The 17,302-nt window shown below is 34.4% G+C and overlaps 1 protein-coding gene across 5 annotated transcripts in view; it reads right to left on the bottom strand.

The window, feature by feature from the left end:
• LOC101898447 (anoctamin-2) overlaps positions 1-17,302 on the bottom strand; it is a 48,242-nt gene that overhangs the window by 13,564 nt on the left and 17,376 nt on the right. For 3 of the 5 annotated variants that reach the window (XM_059129346.1, XM_059129345.1, XM_059129347.1), the window contains exons 2-3: positions 12,679-13,503; positions 4,585-5,147 (exon numbers count right to left, since the gene is read on the bottom strand). In XM_059129346.1, the coding sequence (XP_058985329.1) occupies positions 4,585-5,147; positions 12,679-12,691 (576 nt within the window). In that variant the 5' untranslated portion in view covers positions 12,692-13,503. The remainder of the gene's footprint in view (positions 1-4,584; positions 5,148-12,678; positions 13,504-17,302) is intronic. The other 2 variants (XM_059129349.1, XM_059129348.1) reach the window with 2 other exon arrangements.

Below are 17,302 nucleotides of genomic sequence, written 5' to 3'. Positions count from 1 at the left end.
AGGACGAACCCTATTGAAATTGGAGATAATCTTTCAAAATTTAGATATAGCTCCCATATATATCTTCGTCCGATTTGCCTTTTATTGTGCACCAAACGTGTAATATCAGTCCGAATAGTATGGAATTTTGCACAAATCATTTGTTTGGCCCAAGGACGAACCCTATTGAAATTGGAGATAATCGGTCAAAATGTAGATATAGCTCCCATATATATCTTCGTCCGATTTGCCTTTTATTGTGCACCAAACGTGTAATATCAGTCCGAATAGTATGGAATTTCGCATGTACGATCAGATTAGACCTCAAAATAAGTATGCCAAATTTCATCGAAATCGGTTCAGATATAGCTATAGCTCCCATATATATTGTTCATCCGATTTGTTATTTTTGTCCTCCGCAGCCGTAATATGCACTCTGTAACAACAATATTTGGTGAAATTTATCAAATACAGCTCAGAAATACATTTGCTAAATTTTATCGAGATCGGTTCAGATTTGGATATAGCTCCCACATATAACTTCGTCCGATTTACATTGGATTGTGCACCAAACGTCTAATATTTGCCCAAATTGGATGACATTTGGCACTTACGACCGAATTGAGTCTAGAAGCTAGTATGTCAAATTTAGTGAAGATCGGTTCAGATATAGCTATAGCTCCCATATATACTGTTCATCCGATTTGTCATATTTGTTACCCACAGCCGTAATATGCATTCCGTAACATCGATATTCAGGGAAATATATCAAATAGAGCTCAGAAATATCTTTGCCAAATTTTATCGAGATCGAGATGCGCAGCTCAACTAAATTAGCAAAGTGGTGTAGGGTATCATAAAGTCGGCCCCGCTCGACTTTAAGACTTTCTTTGCTGGTTATAATTTGAAAAGTGAAATTAAGTAGAAATTGTATTTCTAATTTTTGGATAAATTTTTTTTTATTTAATTCGGGAAGCACAATGTAAAAATTTGAACAATTACCAAAAAAATTCTCATCACATGTGCGATGATACCACTTTTTATTCCTAGTCGCCGTGGTAGATCATTGTCATTTCTCTTTATTGCTACAACGGTTTACATTCATGAATAAAATGTACAATCATCGCCCCTTTGCATATGACACTAAAATTTGAAATCACAGCACCCAATCAAAAAAATACTAATTTCTCTTTACTGGCTTGCCTGCTACGATGTAGCTGTTTATTGTTAAAAAATTATTTGTTATTGTTTTATTTTTGTTGTACACATTTATTATTTACATTCCTCAACAAAATGACCTAAATTATTTGCTTGGTCTTTTTTTGAGAATATTGAATATACGCGTTGATATTATTGAACTTGCCCTTGATGAATAAGGTGATTCGTAAGAGACGAATGTCACCTTAACGAGGGAACTTTTTGTTATTCCCAGTGATGACCGTGACTTTTGATCTTATAACTAGGCCGTGCGAATTAAGAAATGACACTGTGCGACAAAATTATTTTTTTTTTTTTCAATAACTACAGGAAAAATCCAACAGTCACATATATCGGCGTTTTGAGAGTAAAATATGTTAAATACAGATGTATTTTCGAATTAAGATTCCTGTAATTCGTGATACCCTCCACCATTTGGAACGAATTAGGAAATTAAAAAAAAAAAAATAAAATCCATCAAAAATTCTGTTAAAATCTTAAAAAAATGAATATCGGAATGTGCCGATACATGGAGGATATACGATATCGTGGACCTATATAGAGAATTCACTGTCGGGGGGTAAAGTGCTCACAAAGAACTCCTTGTATAGAATTTCAGACAACTCCATTGAAAAATGTGGCTAAAATCATCAAAATACTGAATATCAGGGGGTACTGTTGTATGGGGACTATGCGATATATATAGATAATTCTCTTCCAGGGAATAAAATACTCACAGGGAACTCCTTGTGTGGATTTTCAGACAATTCTAAATATTCGTTGTAGACCCCATACATATTACACTATAATTCTAAGACGATTTAACGGAGTCCGTCTGTCTGTTTGTTAAAATTACAATAGAGTTCAAATTATCTGACGTAGAGCTTTGAAATATGGCACAATAGCTTGTATTATGTCTAGGATGGATGTTCTTGAAAATAACGTAGATTGGACCATGATTTTTATAGCGCCTGTATACTGTGCTGTACCTCTCGATAGTCGATATTTTAATGACTTTAGTCCCATTTTCAATGAAATTGTTCTAAATTGGTATTTTGAATTTATACAGGGTGAGATAAAAAACTGCAACAAAGTCAAACGCCATACTTTTTACAGTCGTTTTTTAAATTTTATTGAATGAAAGCAAAAAATGTCGGAAATAGCATCAAATTTTAGAATAAGTTTAGATTTGTTCGAATTGGTTCAAACGCTGTCCGAATGGTGCTCTGCGGTATTTTGGTCCATTCCCGGCGAAGAGCTTGCTTGAGGTGATCGACACATTGGTAGTTTTTAGTGCCAACCTTGCCTTCCAAAATACTTCAGACACAATAGTCAAACGGATTGGTATCCGCAGATTTTGGTGGCCATTGTGAGCTGGAAATGAAGCGAGGAACCAAATTTTGTAAGCATTCTGGGGTGGCGCGTCCTGAGTGTGATGGTGCTGAGTCCTGTTGGAATGTCCAAGGTCTGCGGCCAAAATTTGTGCGTGTCCAAGGCTTTTATACACACTCCAGAATATTTTCGCGATAGTATTCGGTATTTATTCTGATGCCACGGTCGATTAATATGAGCGGAGAGCGACTATCGGTTGTTATGGCAGCCCACACCATCACTATGGCCGGCGCTTGAGTTCTGGTGGCCAACCGAATGTGCACATTTTCAGCTGACATCTTTGGCAAGTAAACATTTGATTACAAACCGCTGGAGAAAACCAAATTCGGCAGTTCACCACTTTCGGCAAAGCGAAGCAACTCTTTAGCTCTTTTAAGTCTATTTTCTTTCTGTTGCGGTGTAAGTTCTTGCACTTTTTTGGAATTTCAATGACTTTACCCCGAGTTCATTTTTCAATATTTGCGATATGTTCAGCTCACGAGCCATTTTTCAGCCGCTGAGACGCGGATTTCGATCAAGTCGCTTCTTTACTTTTCGAACCATTTCTGCTGATGTTGCTGTTTTCTTCCGCCCAGTTCCTTGACGCCGGGCTACGCTACCAGTATCACGGTATCGAGCGATGAGACACAACAGATTTATTCACATTTAAATGCTGGAGTACTCTAACGATACCTCTGTCAAATTTTATATAGAGATATATATGGGATATAGCTCCCATATATATCTCTATCCCATATCAGGTTTATCGTGTACCAAATAGCTAATATCGGCCCAAATGGACTGAACTTTGGCAATTCCGACTGAATTCATCCTAGGAAAATATACTTCACATTTGGTGAAAATCGGTTCAGATATTTTCGGGGTTTGAGTCCAAAAAATAATATTTGGTGTTTATAATTTTATTAAAATCGGTTCAGTTTTGAATATAGCTCCCACACTTCAGATTTTTTTGTGACTTTGACCTTTCCTTACTGGTTGCATATCTGAATGAAAATATAGATTTCCACCAGAATCAGTCGGCTGGATAGCCCTAGGCAATCGATCGGAATATTGATCCTTTCTGATTTTTTTGTCCGTAGAATCAACATTTTGTATTTCAATCATAATTTAACATCGAAATCTATTTAATTCAAGAAAGTGAAACACAAATTAGGTACTTTGAATATATATTGCGATTCGGAATCGAAATTACACTTCAAATATTTAGAAGCCATATTTTCAAAATATTGCATTATTTAAATGTTTACTATCAAATGAAATATTAGAATTGCTATTTTAATTAATTTTCAAAAAGTTTACTGTTAAATCGGAAATTCTAAAACAGCCCTAATAGCAACTACATTAAGAAGGTCAATACAATCGTTATCAACAAAATTTTTCATGCAGTCAAGCGGTTAAAGTGTTATCAACTACAACTTTTGTATTCTAATCAAAGCCAAAAACTATTGAAAATAAAATCCAAAACTTAATTAATTATTGAATATATTGAAATAAATAAAATTGGAAAAAAATTGCCATTACCCGTTCCCGCAAGCAGTTTTCTTTAAACATTTGTTTGTGTACGTTAGAAATTTTTTAATAAATAACAATTCTGGACTAGAAAGGGCGCGCGCACACACAGACACACACACAAGAGCATAAAAAATAGAATAAAAATTCAAATTATTACAAATATCAAGGCATTTTTAAACGAGAAAGTTAAAAAAAGAAAACAGTGAATACCAAAAGTATGTAACCAATAAGTGATGGAATGTGAAAAAACCAATCAAATTTATGAAATAAAACCAATTGAGAGAGGAAGATAGAGGGATAGAGAGATAGATAAGCAAGGGGTGTGGAATTTAAAAATTTGGTGCATATTTTCATTTGTAGAGTAGGGATGTGGTGATGTGAATTGGAAATCGGAAATACAGAGTGGCAGTGTAATTTGTTTTTGCAAGAAACCAATAGTGTGTTGTTGTTGTAGTTTTTGTTTAAGGCATTATGACAAACAAGGGAAATTGGAGATTTGTTTACCCTAAATTTCCATTGCGAGTATGTAATTGGCAATTTCTTATCTCTACTATTCTGTGCACTATTCTGTATCAGACGTCTAGACACTTCCATATCGTTGGTCATCGTTGTGTGCAGGCCTGCCTCACTGGCACCTGTCGCATTGTGGTAACTTGTTCGACCATTCTGTAGAGCCATTACCTGTGCAGCTATAACGGCATCTGTGTAATCGGCACCGCCATTAGCACCCCCCACCGTTGCAGCTGTTGTCGCTGCTCCATTCGTGCCATTTGTTGACGTCGGCAAATAATGATCCAGTGGCGAGGAGTGACGATAATTGGGATTCCATGAGGCACGGGCCTTTAGACCATTTTCAAGGCGAATGCTATTCGAACGTTTAGCTGGTGTTTCATCACCAGCTAAGTCAGCTGCTGAATAGTAAATGGTATTACGTGATTGAGACAATGATTTGCGATGTGCTGCTGCCGCCGCAGCTGCCTCGGAATCGGCCAAGGAAATGGTGTCAAAATATAAACTTTCACGATCATCCATTTCCGATTCAGGATAATCGTAGTCGTGTTGTCGAACTGCAAAGGGAAGGGAAAACAGAAAAGAAAAAAATATGAAATGTTGAAGTCTTGGGCAAACATCAATAAAATTAAATGCAACTACATGCATTTTAACAACAACAAATTAAACAAACAAGCCATTCGCATAGAAATAAATTATAACAATATGCAATTATTTATAGATATTTACGTGCTATGGGTTGACACTAATTGATTAGATGATATTGACATTAGATAATGAAAATGGTTGATATGGGTGATATTGAACTTGATGATAAGTGATAGCTTATGGGGATTGTTTGTTTTGGTGTTTACGGTAAATAAACCGCTCGTGTTGTTACCGATAACCCCGTAGGGATTAATATTCTGAAATCGAATAGTCTGTTTACAATCTTTGAAATACTTCGAATGCAAATATTGTGTTAATCTACACCAACTCTACATCCGTGTACATTATAATTCTCATAAAAGTAGTTCTCCCAGACCAAATTACACATTTCTCTCTATTACTGCTTTCAACATTAAAAGAGGCTTTACAGAGCCCAAAAAAAAAAAAAAACAGGTGGTGGAAAACCGAATCAAACATTAAAAGTGGTTTGATTTACCAGACCAGATTTATTTTTGATCCTACAACCAAGTGCCCGTCAAGTGCTCGTCAGCGAAAAGTCTACCTTAAAGTGATAGATTCGTTCCAACAGTTCGTGTTAGACCTTTTTTTATCCGCAGCCATACGGCTAGAGAGGGTATATATCATTTGATACGGCCAAAACGTGTCTCATCGAAAAAACGGTTTTAGACCCTAGGTCTCTTTGGACCAAATCCGTTTCAGGACATTTGGAATCGATCTAGCGATATCCGTCCGTCAGTCTGTCTGACGCACGATAACTCTCGAAGGGAGTATCCGATTTAATCCAAACGTGGAAATCGTAATATTATTGTCAAACTTAAATCGGGTTCATAGGTGGGCAATAGAGTTCGGAGAAGGGTAAAATTTTACAATTTCAAAAGAAAAAAAAAAAAAAAAATACTGCTTAGAAAGGGAAGGATAATCCAAATTTGCAAATCCTAACATTTGCATCAGTGCTATGTCAGGTGACAATATCGGTCCACTCCATCAAGTACCTACCCCACAAAGGGTCCACTTTTATAAGAATTATAACTCTTATAAAATATGATGTAAGAGTCCGATTGTCTTCAAATTCACAATGTTTTTATTAACCCAAGATGTAGTGGTGTGAAGATGAAATATATCGGTACACTCTTTCTGGTACCTCTCCCACAAAGGGTCAGAAATTTGAATATCCATGAAGCTCATAAATCGCGAACTTAACAGCGAAGAAAGAAGGCGAAATAAGCCTCCAACTCTCTTAGAATTTCACACATCTAAATATTTTTGCTAAGAACCGTTGTGAAGATATTATATATCTGCCAACCCCTTCTGGTACCTCACAATTTTCAATACTTGTCATAACTTGCGAAAAAAATTCGGCGATTCTTTACAACTTGCTATATCTAAATATTTCTCTTAACCAAATATCTGATATGAATATGTAGATGTATATAGATGTATTCTAGATGTAGATAGATGTATTATATTGCTCCTGGAAAAATATTCGCGAGAAGTTATTGGTCAATTGCTCCTGGAAAAATATTCTTTAGAAGTTATAAAAATCCACGATTATTGGTCCTTAAAAAAATATTCTTTAAAAATCCACGGTAATTGTTCTTGAACTTATATTCTTTAAAAATCTACGATTATTTAATTTCAATTGATCTTGAAAAAATATTCTTTAAAAATCCACGATTATTGATCCCTGAAAAAATATTCTTTAAAAATCCACGATTATTGTCCTTGAAAAAATATTTTTTAAAAATCCACGATTATTGATCCTTGAAAAAAATATTCTTTACAAATCCACGATTATTGTCCTTGAAATTATATTCTTTAAAAATCCACGATTATTGATCCTTGAAAAAAAATCTTTAAAAATCCAAGTTTATTGGTCTTAAAAAATTCTTTAAAAAAATATTCTTTATAATCAGAAGAGTTTTCGAATGTCTTTTGTGTATAGATGACCTTTGAAGGTCTTCTATGGTCTTTACAGCTTCGGAAGGTTTTCTAAGTATAAAAAGCTTCAGAAAGAATTTTGGCTATAAAAGGTCTTCAGAAGGTATTCTATATATTGGAAACCTTTAGAAGGCCTTCCATGTATAGGAAAGCTTTGAATGACCTCCTTCATATAAAAGACCTTTAGAAAATCTTCCGGCTATAGAAGAGGGTGTTCTTGAAAAAATATTCTTTAAAAATCCACGATTATTGTCCTTGAAAAAATATTCTTTAAGAATCCACAATTATTTATTCTTGAAAAAATATTTTTTAAAAATCCACGATTATTGTCCTTGAAAAAATATTCTTTAAGAATCCACAATTATTTATTCTTGAAAAAATATTTTTTAAAAATCCACGATTATTGTCCTTGAAAAAATATTCTTTAAGAATCCACAATTATTTATTCTTGAAAAAATATTTTTTAAAAATCCACGATTATTGTCCTTGAAAAAATATTCTTTAAGAATCCACAATTATTTATTCTTGAAAAAATATTTTTTAAAAATCCACGATTATTGTCCTTGAAAAAATATTTTTTAAAAATCCACGATTATTGTCCTTGAAAAAATATTCTTTAAGAATCCACGATTATTGTCCATGAAAAAATATTCTTTAAAAATCCACGATTATTGTCCTTGAAATTATATTCTTTAAAAATCCACGATTATTGATCCTTCAAAAAATAATCTTTAAAAATCCAAGTTTATTGGGCTCAAAAAAAATTCATTAAAAAAATATTCTTTATAATCAGAAGAGTTTTCGAATGTCTTTTGTGTACAGATGACCTTTGAAGGTCTTCTACGGTCTTTAGAGCTTCGGAAGGTTTTCTAAGTATAAAAAGCTTCAGAAAGAATTTTGGCTATAAAAGGCCTTCAGAAGGTATTCAATATATTGGAAAACTTTAGAAGGCCTTCCATGTATAAGAAAGCTTTGAATGACCTCCTTCATATAAAAAAACCTTAGAAAATCTTCCGGCTATAGAAGAGGGCGTTTTACTGTAAAAAATCGTCAGTAGTCTTTCTGTTTAAAAAAGCTTCAGAAGGTCTTTTGCCTACATAAGAGTTTTAGAAGATTTTCTATACATCGAAGAGCTTTTGAAAGTATTATCTGTATGAAAGATATTAAAAAGGTCTTCGTTGTATGAAATATAATATATATAGGACTTCTAAATATACAAGAGCTTTAGAAGTTCATCTACGTACAGGATACTTTTTTTAGGTTTTCTGTGTAAAGAAGAGTTTTATAGTTTTTCTAAAGTGCTTTAGAAGATAGTCTATGTAAAGGAGAACTTTAAGAGGTCTTCCATGTGTAGGAGAGCAGTAGAACGTCTTCTGACTATAGAAGAGCTTCAGAAGGTCTTCTAGCTATAGAAGAGCTTCAGAAGGTCTTCTAGCTATAGAAGAGCTTCAGAAGGTCTTCCAGCTATAGAAGAGCTTCAGAAGGTCTTCCAGCTATAGAAGAGCTTCAGAAGGTCTTCCAGCTATAGGAGAGCATTAGAAAGTATTCCAGCATCAGAATGTCATCTAAATATAGAGGATTCTGGATATAGAGGAGTTTTAGAAGATCATCTATAGAACGCTCATCTTGGCACATCTGTAATTAAATCAAGGAACTAAATGGATCGATAACTTATTGATAGTACATCGATAACTCGCCTACAGTTCGTCGATATCTAATCCATCACCAATCAATAGTTCGCCAAACACTACCGGTAGCTTATATATAATTGTACACACATCAATATCTCATTGGAGAGCTTCAGAAAGACTTCCACTTATAGAGAAGCTTCGGAAAGTCTTCTTCCTATGGAAGAGCTTCAGAAGGTCTTCTGGTTATAGAAGAGCTTCAGAAGGTCTTCTAGTTATAGAAGAGCTTCAGAAGGTCTTCTAGTTATAGAAGAGCTTCAGAAGGTCTTCTAGTTATAGAAGAGCTTCAGAGGATCTTCTAGCTATAGAAGAGCTTCAGAGGATCTTCTAGCTATAGAAGAGCTTCAGAGGATCTTCTAGCTATAGAAGAGCTTCAGAGGATCTTCTAGCTATAGAAGAGCTTCAGAAGGTTTTCTAGTTATAGAAGGGCTTCAGAAGGTCTTCTGGCTATAGAAGTTTTTCAGATAGCTCGTTGATATCCTATCGAAATAGCTCGTCTATTGCTAATTGATGGTTGATCATAGCACGCTAATAGCTAATCGATAACTCGTATGTAGCTTGTAAATGACCACTAGTTGTAATAATTTATTGATAGTACATCGATGACTCGTCAATAGTTCAGCGATACCTAATATATAGCCAATCAATATCTCGTCAATAACATACCGGTAGCTGATACATAAATGTATACACCATATCGATATCTAATCGAATACTCTCTTCAGTAGTTACGGTCAAGATTGTGTGCTCTGTTCCAGTACCTCTAAGAATCTAATAGTTTTGAAAAATTGTTTTGATATCATAAAGGAAAACTCGGTTATGGTAGTAACAACTTTTATATTTGTGCAGTTATGAAACAGAACTATGTTTATTGGTTCCACATATATGTTGCTTAAGTGTTTGTGATAACGACTCATCAATCAGCCATATTTTTTTAAATATTTAATTACTTAAATTCATTTTATAATCCACTGCAGTCAATCAATTAAGTGTATTAGAAATTTCAAACACTCAGATATTTTAGCGATTATTTTTATAAACAATTTAGATCTTTTGAAAATTTTCGAAATCAAATGATGAATCAATAACCAAATTTCAAGAAATAAAACAATAACCATATATCTCCCTAAATATGATTGAAATCAAAAAAAAATATATTTTTGCAACCACATTCCATTGAAGATATCAGACAAACAATTAATTACGTGAGCTTTTTGAGTGTTTTATGGGATTTAAAATAATTCCTTTACATTTAACAGAGAGTAAAAATTGCGCACACACACATTCTCCAATTTATGAGTTCATAAAAGGCATGCACACAAGGTTAGAACGTTCCGGCATACAAATGAAGAAAAATATATTTTAATGGAAATAATAATGTATATAAGTAATTAGAAGACATTGATGGATAAACATTTGTGCAAATTAACAGATATGCGTAAAAGGCTGGACAAAAAAAGGTATATTAAAATTTCGTGCGATGGAAGGTGTAACACCAAAGACTACGGATCTAAAAAAATGCTTTAAAAGTTTCGACATACTATATGGGTTAAGTGGACCCACAGATTTACTTGTTTTTCGTCGGATACTACTTCATTTGAATTCTATATAAATAAATATAAAAAAATGATCATATTCTGTTTTTATACCCTACACCACATAGTGGTAAGGGCTTTATGTCTTTGTGTATTTGTTTGTAACATGGAGAAGGAAGCGAGATAGACCGATAGATACTTCCCAGGATCTTCATAGAATCACTTTCTGAGTCGATTTGTGCATGTCAGCCTGTCTGTCCGTTCATCAGTCTGTCCATGTATTTTTGTGAACAAAATGCAGGTCGCATTTATTATCCGATTGAGATGAAATTTTCCAAACAAGGACGAGCGCTATTGAAATCGGTGAGAATCGGTTCAAAATTAGATATAGCTCCCATATATATCTTCACTGATTTCGGGTTAATTGTGCACCAAATGGTCAATATAAGAACAGAATTTTGGAACATCCGACGGAATTCAGTGTAGAAGCAAGTATATAAAATATGGGTTCAGATATAGCTATAGCTCCCATGTATATGTTTCATCCGATTTGGGGTTTTAGGTCCCTCAAATGCGTAATATGCACCCCATAAGGATGATATTTGGTACCAGCTAACTTATGGAACTCAAAAATACCTATGTTAAATTTGATCGAGATCGGAACAGGTTTGGATATAGCTCCCATATATATATTTTTCCGATATTAGGTTTATTTTGCACCAAATGTTTAATGTGAGGCCAATTGGGCTGAATTTCGGCAATTCCGACTGTATTCGTCCCAGAAATAAGAACTTCAAAAATCGGTTCTTATATAGCTATAGCTCTTATATATATGTGTCCTCCGATTTGGGGTTTTAAGTCCCTCAAATGCGTAAGATATACTCCACAACAACGATCTTTGGTACCTGATATTAGATACAGTTCAGAAATAAGTGTTAAAAATTTTGACAAGATCGATTCAGATTTGGATATAGCTTCCATATATTGGTCCAATATCAGGTTTATTGTGCACCAAATGGTTAATATCAGTCCAAACTACATGAATTTTGACAATTCCGACTGAATTCATCTTTGAAACAAGAAAATCAAATTTGGTGAAAATTGGTTCGGATATTGCAATAGCTTCTATATACATGTTTCATCCGATTTGCTGTTCAAGTCCCTCACATGCGTAATATACACTCCACAAGAATGATATTTGGTACTAGATATCTTATGGAGCTCGGAAATACCTTTGCCAAAATTTTTATAATATACACTCCATAAGATATTTGGTGCCAGATAACTTATGGAGCTCAAAAAAACCTCTGTTAAATTTTATGGGGATCAATTTTGGCACCTCCTACGGAATTCATCCTAAAAACAGGTGCTTTAAATTTTGGTGGAAATCAGTTCGGATATAGCTAGAGCTCCCACATATATGTTTCATCCGATTTGATGCTCTAGTCCCTCACATGCGTAATATGCACTCTACAACAATGATATTTGATACCGGGCATCAGATAGTGCTCGAAAGTACCTATGCCATATTTTATCGAGATCGGTTAACATTTTTATAAATAACTTTGATATAATTCTTCATCCGATTCTACGGTTATTGCTCACCCTATATGTAATATCAGCCCAAATTGAATAGATTTTTCATATTCAACTGAATTTTACCATTTGTAGAATCTCGGTCCGGATATCTATTGCTCCAATAAATATTTTTAATATATTGCCATTTGGTTCATAGTTGGTATGATCTACTTCACATAAATTCCCTATTTCAACTTTTTTGTTACGTGAGCTCTACCAAATACGCATAGTAGTGTAGGGTATCATATAGTCGGCCCCGCTCGACTATTGACCTTTCCTTACTGGTTTTCCTTTACATTATGTTTACTAAAAACACATTTAATAGTATGTTTACATTCGAGTTTTTTTGCCGAATAAACCTCCTCTATGAGGTTTTTTTTGGATTCGTATGGACCCGAATTGGCAATTTCAATTCGGTATATTCTTAACTTTCAGATTCAAGATTTATGAGTTCATTTTGGGAATTGTGTTACGATCACTACAAAACATTCTTAAAAATTCGGTGATGATAACAATGGACAGCTAATGAGACAAGAAACGTGTTTAAAAGATATAATTAAAAAAAATATTCAAATTTTTTATCGCCATTAATTCACAAAGAACAGTTATAATGTCCAAAATTAAATACGGTTTACATTCAAAGCTTGCGTATAATAAAACAATATTAATGGGTTAATTACCGGCTGAATACATGTTTTTCCTTCTCAAACTCTCTTTTCAATGTCGACACTCGTGTCGAGTCAGAGACTGATTTCGTTGAAATTTCGTTGAAGCCAATTTTGAAGATGATGACGTTAGCGTTGAGGGCATATGGCAACAGCCGTTCCTCATAGGAACAAAGACGACAGGGCAATAAAAGCCCGTTCTTCAAATCGAAACGAAGATAGAGAATAGACAGAAAATAACACAGACAAATTTTTTTTGTTGAAACTTGTTTCCAATTTCAAACTTGAATGGGAACAAATTCTGAAAACGTTTCGAAATTTTTTGTGAAAACAACTTGTTTGGTGATTTGATTCTTTATTTGGCTGTCGAAAATAGCTGCATAGATTACACAAAGTCGATTATGTTGTTACAGAATGATAAATAAATTTTTGTAAATTCTCCTCCAATGGTGTCATGACCAGATGTTCTATGTTCTGCATTTGGTGGTAATGACGTTGATCGCTGGCATTGCTTCCCGCGGAGGTTTAGTCTACTGCTGATGATCAAAAATTCACACACGATTCTATTTTTTTTTTGCTCTGTCGCTGGGTCGTTCGGTCATTTATTTTCACAATTTTCACTTCACAACACTCTCGTTTAATGGACGGAAATTGTAATCGTAGTATACGCGCACATTAATATCAATGAACCATCGTCGTCACACACACACAACCATTCAGTATTTTATTTACATACCGACATGCTAGACTTGGAAAGCTCGACATATATTTATTTGCATATATAGGTCACACATATGACGATTCCAAAGCGCTAACTAGATCATTAATATCGTCGTTTTGCTAGAATGAAGATTTGAAATTTATTTAAATTTTTGGTTATGCGATTTTGATTGCCATAGAAATAAGTGCTAAGTAGAAACGAAAAGAAAAAAACTAATTTGGTTTTGGCCTAGTAAATCTCCAAAGCCAACTCTTCTGCGGGTATATCCAAAGAGAAATTCAAAGAAAAAAATGAAGGTCTGTAGCCATTTACCACAGATGGATAATATAATTTTTATACCCTCCACCTTACAACGGAGGGTATAAATAAAATTTGTCATTCCGTTTGCAAAACATCGAATTATTTGTCGGAGACCACAAAAATTATATATTTTTCTGATCAGAATTATAAGGCGATATATCGATGTCCGTCTCTCCGTCTGTTGAAATCACGATAGAATCCACATTATATAATATAAAGCTTTGGAATTTGGCACAAAGGTGTATATTATATGCAGGCCGATTGGTATTGAAAATGGGCTATATTGGTCCACGTTACGGCCCCCATATAAGGGTACCTCCATATTTTCGGTATTTTATTTATGTCACAATTTTCAACCAAATTGGCTGAAACTTGACAATAAGGGTTCTTGAAAGGTCTGTTCTCTCTTTGCAAAAAATGTTTGATTCAGGTCAACAAATTGGTATAGCCCTCATATAAGGGTACCTCCAAATTGTCGGTATTATGAAGGTTTCTGCCACAATTTTCGGCCAAATTAGCTGAAAGGTTCTTGAAAGGTCTGTTCTCTCCTTGCAAATAAATGTTCGATTCAGTTCAACAAATTGCTGTAGCCATATAAGAGTGCCTATATAAGGGTACCTCCATATTTTCGGTATTTGGAAGGTTTTTGTCACAATTTTCAGCTAAATTAGCTGAAACTTGACAATTTGGGTTCTTGAAAGGTCTATTCTCTCTTTGCAAATAATGTTCGATTGAGGCGAACAAATTGGTATAGCCCCCATATAAGGGTACCTCCAAATTTTCGGTATTTTGAAGGTTTCTGCCACAATTTTCAACCAAATTAGCAGAAACTTGATAATTGGGGTTCTCGTTAGGTCAGTTCTCTGTTATTAGAAAAATGTCCGATTGAGGCCCACTATTTGGTAAAGCGTCCATAAAACGATACCTCCCTATTTTCGGTATTTTGAAGGTTTCTTCCACATTTTCCAACCCAATTAAATGAAAACATGGGTTTCGCTTTTCTGTGTATTTTTATACCCTCCATCACTCTAGCTCTAGCTTCCGAACGAATTGAAGTAGGTTGATAAAATTTTACTCAGATGTGTGTTTGGTCTGCAGAACCCATATATAATATTATGTCCTTAAATCCTGTATTTTGTTAAACCCTCCACCATAGTATGTTTCAAATTTGGTGTTTGATGTTCGTAATGGATGCTACAGCCTATGACAGGAGATTATCTATGCAGGTCCACGTTTTCGCATAGCCCCCATATAACAGTACCTCCCGATATTCGGCGTTTTAATTATTTTAGCGATATTATTCACCGGAATTGTTTCAAATTTGGTATTTGATGTTCGTAATGGATGCTACAGCCTATGACAGGAGATTATCTGTGCAGGTCCACGTTTTGGTATAGCCCCCATATAACGGTACCCCCGATATTCGGTATTTTGATGATTGTAGCGACATTATTCACCGGAATTGTTTCAAATTTGGTATTTGATGTTCGTAATGGATGCTACAGCCTATGACAGAAGATTATCTGTGCAGGTCCACGTATAACGGTACCTCCCGATATTCGCTATTTTTTAAGTTTCGATTTTTTTTAAGTTTCGCATATGAATATTGTAATGGCTTATGACAAATGTTACCTATGCAGGTCCATGCCGTCGTATAAACCCTAATATTGCAGCTACATTCAGTATTATTAAGATTTTAACAAATTTTTTAACGGATTTTATTGCTTTTGAGAATTACCAAATTCGTTCCAAATGGTGGAGGGTATTCAAAGTTCGGACCGGCCGAACTTACAGCTTTTTTACTTGTTGATTTTAGCGACATTATTTTCAAGAATTATTCAAATTTGAAGTTCCTAATGGGTACTACAGCCTGTCACAAATTGTCCATACAGATCTATGTCATCGTATAGGTCTCATACAAGGGTACCACCTTATATTCGGTATTTTGATGGTTCAATCCACACTTTGTATCAAATTTCGTATTTGTAGTTCCCAATGGGTACTGCATCCTATGACAGAAAATACAAGTCCACGCCTTCTTATAGCTCCCATATAACTGTACCTCCCGATATTCGGTATTTTAATGATTTTTGCGAAAATATTTACCATAATTGCTTATTTGAAAATCCTAATGGGTAATGCAACCTATGACAAAAGATTACATGTGCAGGTCGAAGTCTTCGTATACCCACTTATAACTGTACCTCCCGATATTCGGTATTTTGACAATATTAGCCATTATTCATAGGAATTTTTTTAAACTACACAAAGAATCCTCCCATAGAAGGAGTTTCATTTAGACGGTATTTATTATAGGGTATCATAGTTTCGATTTTACCCGATTTTCATACTATAATTATTGATAGAAATCTTTGGCACCAAAATATTATTATCAAAAAACAAACTTTGAACTTGCTGAATCGCCTACTACGTTATCGCACCCATAATATCGTAATATGTCACTTGCATTGAAGATAAGCCTTTGTAAGATCAAGGTTAGCGAACACTGCCAGCTAACAGTTTGAAATGGTACGCTTGAGTTGACACACACAGCATGTTGATCTTTGTGAGTGTGGGAATGAAACCTTATAAAATATGTATTATTACTTTTTTTGGATCATATTTCAACAAGAGACATTATGTCAAATATGCGGAAGTTCTTGAAGCAAATGTTTGAAGCATTAAAATGGTTAATTGTATCTTTATGTAAATAAAATGGGCTGCAGATGGTGGCGACAATATGAAACGTCTTTATTCTCAATAAACAACTATATTTTTTTTTAAATTTGACAAAAAAAGTAAAAAAGACTATAAGATTAAAATCCCTGAATGGAAATTATTGAGAAAAAAATGCCTAATTTCAAGAAATTCTATTGAAAATATGGCTAGAATAATTAAAATGCTGAGTTTCGCGATGCTCTGTAATGTGGGGCCTACATGAAAACGTGAAATCGTATAGCATGGAGGCGAGGTACAAGGTGAAATGGGCCAATAATTTCCATGTTTGCTAGTGACCTAAGTCTGATACCAGAAAAACTGGGCCGATATATTCGAGCGCTTTTTGTGTTCAGCGACAAAGCAAATATTTGGATCGTAATGATCAGAACTGTCCTTCTTGGAGTGAAGATCCAAAAAAATCTAATGTTGTCTATGTATCCAGAAAAAGTCACGGTTTGTTGCGATATATGGCCTGGTGGAATCATTAGACCGTATTGGTTCAAAGATGCCTGTGAACAGTGTGTGCTACCAGCATTTTTAACTTTTCTATAGCTATTAAGATATCACCCTTTATTCAGAATGGGGAAATTTTAAAGAAGTCGAACTTAACGAGATTTACTATTGCTTAAAATAGGAAGAGGTATGAAAAGGTGTGGTCTTATATTTGCATTTTAGCCTTATTTGATGATAAATTTTCAGTCTTATTTGATGAGGTACAAGAAAGAGTAACTTGTTAAAAATTATATTTGGTAAAGATATTACGATGTTCCGTCTTCGCTTTAACAAAGTAAAACTCAAAAAATTGAAATAACAAGTAAAAAATCAGTTAAGTTCGGCCGGGACGAACTTTTATTACCTCCACAGATTCGAAAGTAACTCATGTAAAAATATGTCTGTAAC

The sequence above is a fragment of the Musca domestica genome, unplaced genomic scaffold (assembly GCF_030504385.1).
Source record: "Musca domestica strain aabys unplaced genomic scaffold, Musca_domestica.polishedcontigs.V.1.1 60, whole genome shotgun sequence".
Taxonomy (NCBI): domain Eukaryota; kingdom Metazoa; phylum Arthropoda; class Insecta; order Diptera; family Muscidae; genus Musca; species Musca domestica.
This window is presented reverse-complemented; position numbering and strand designations above follow the sequence as displayed.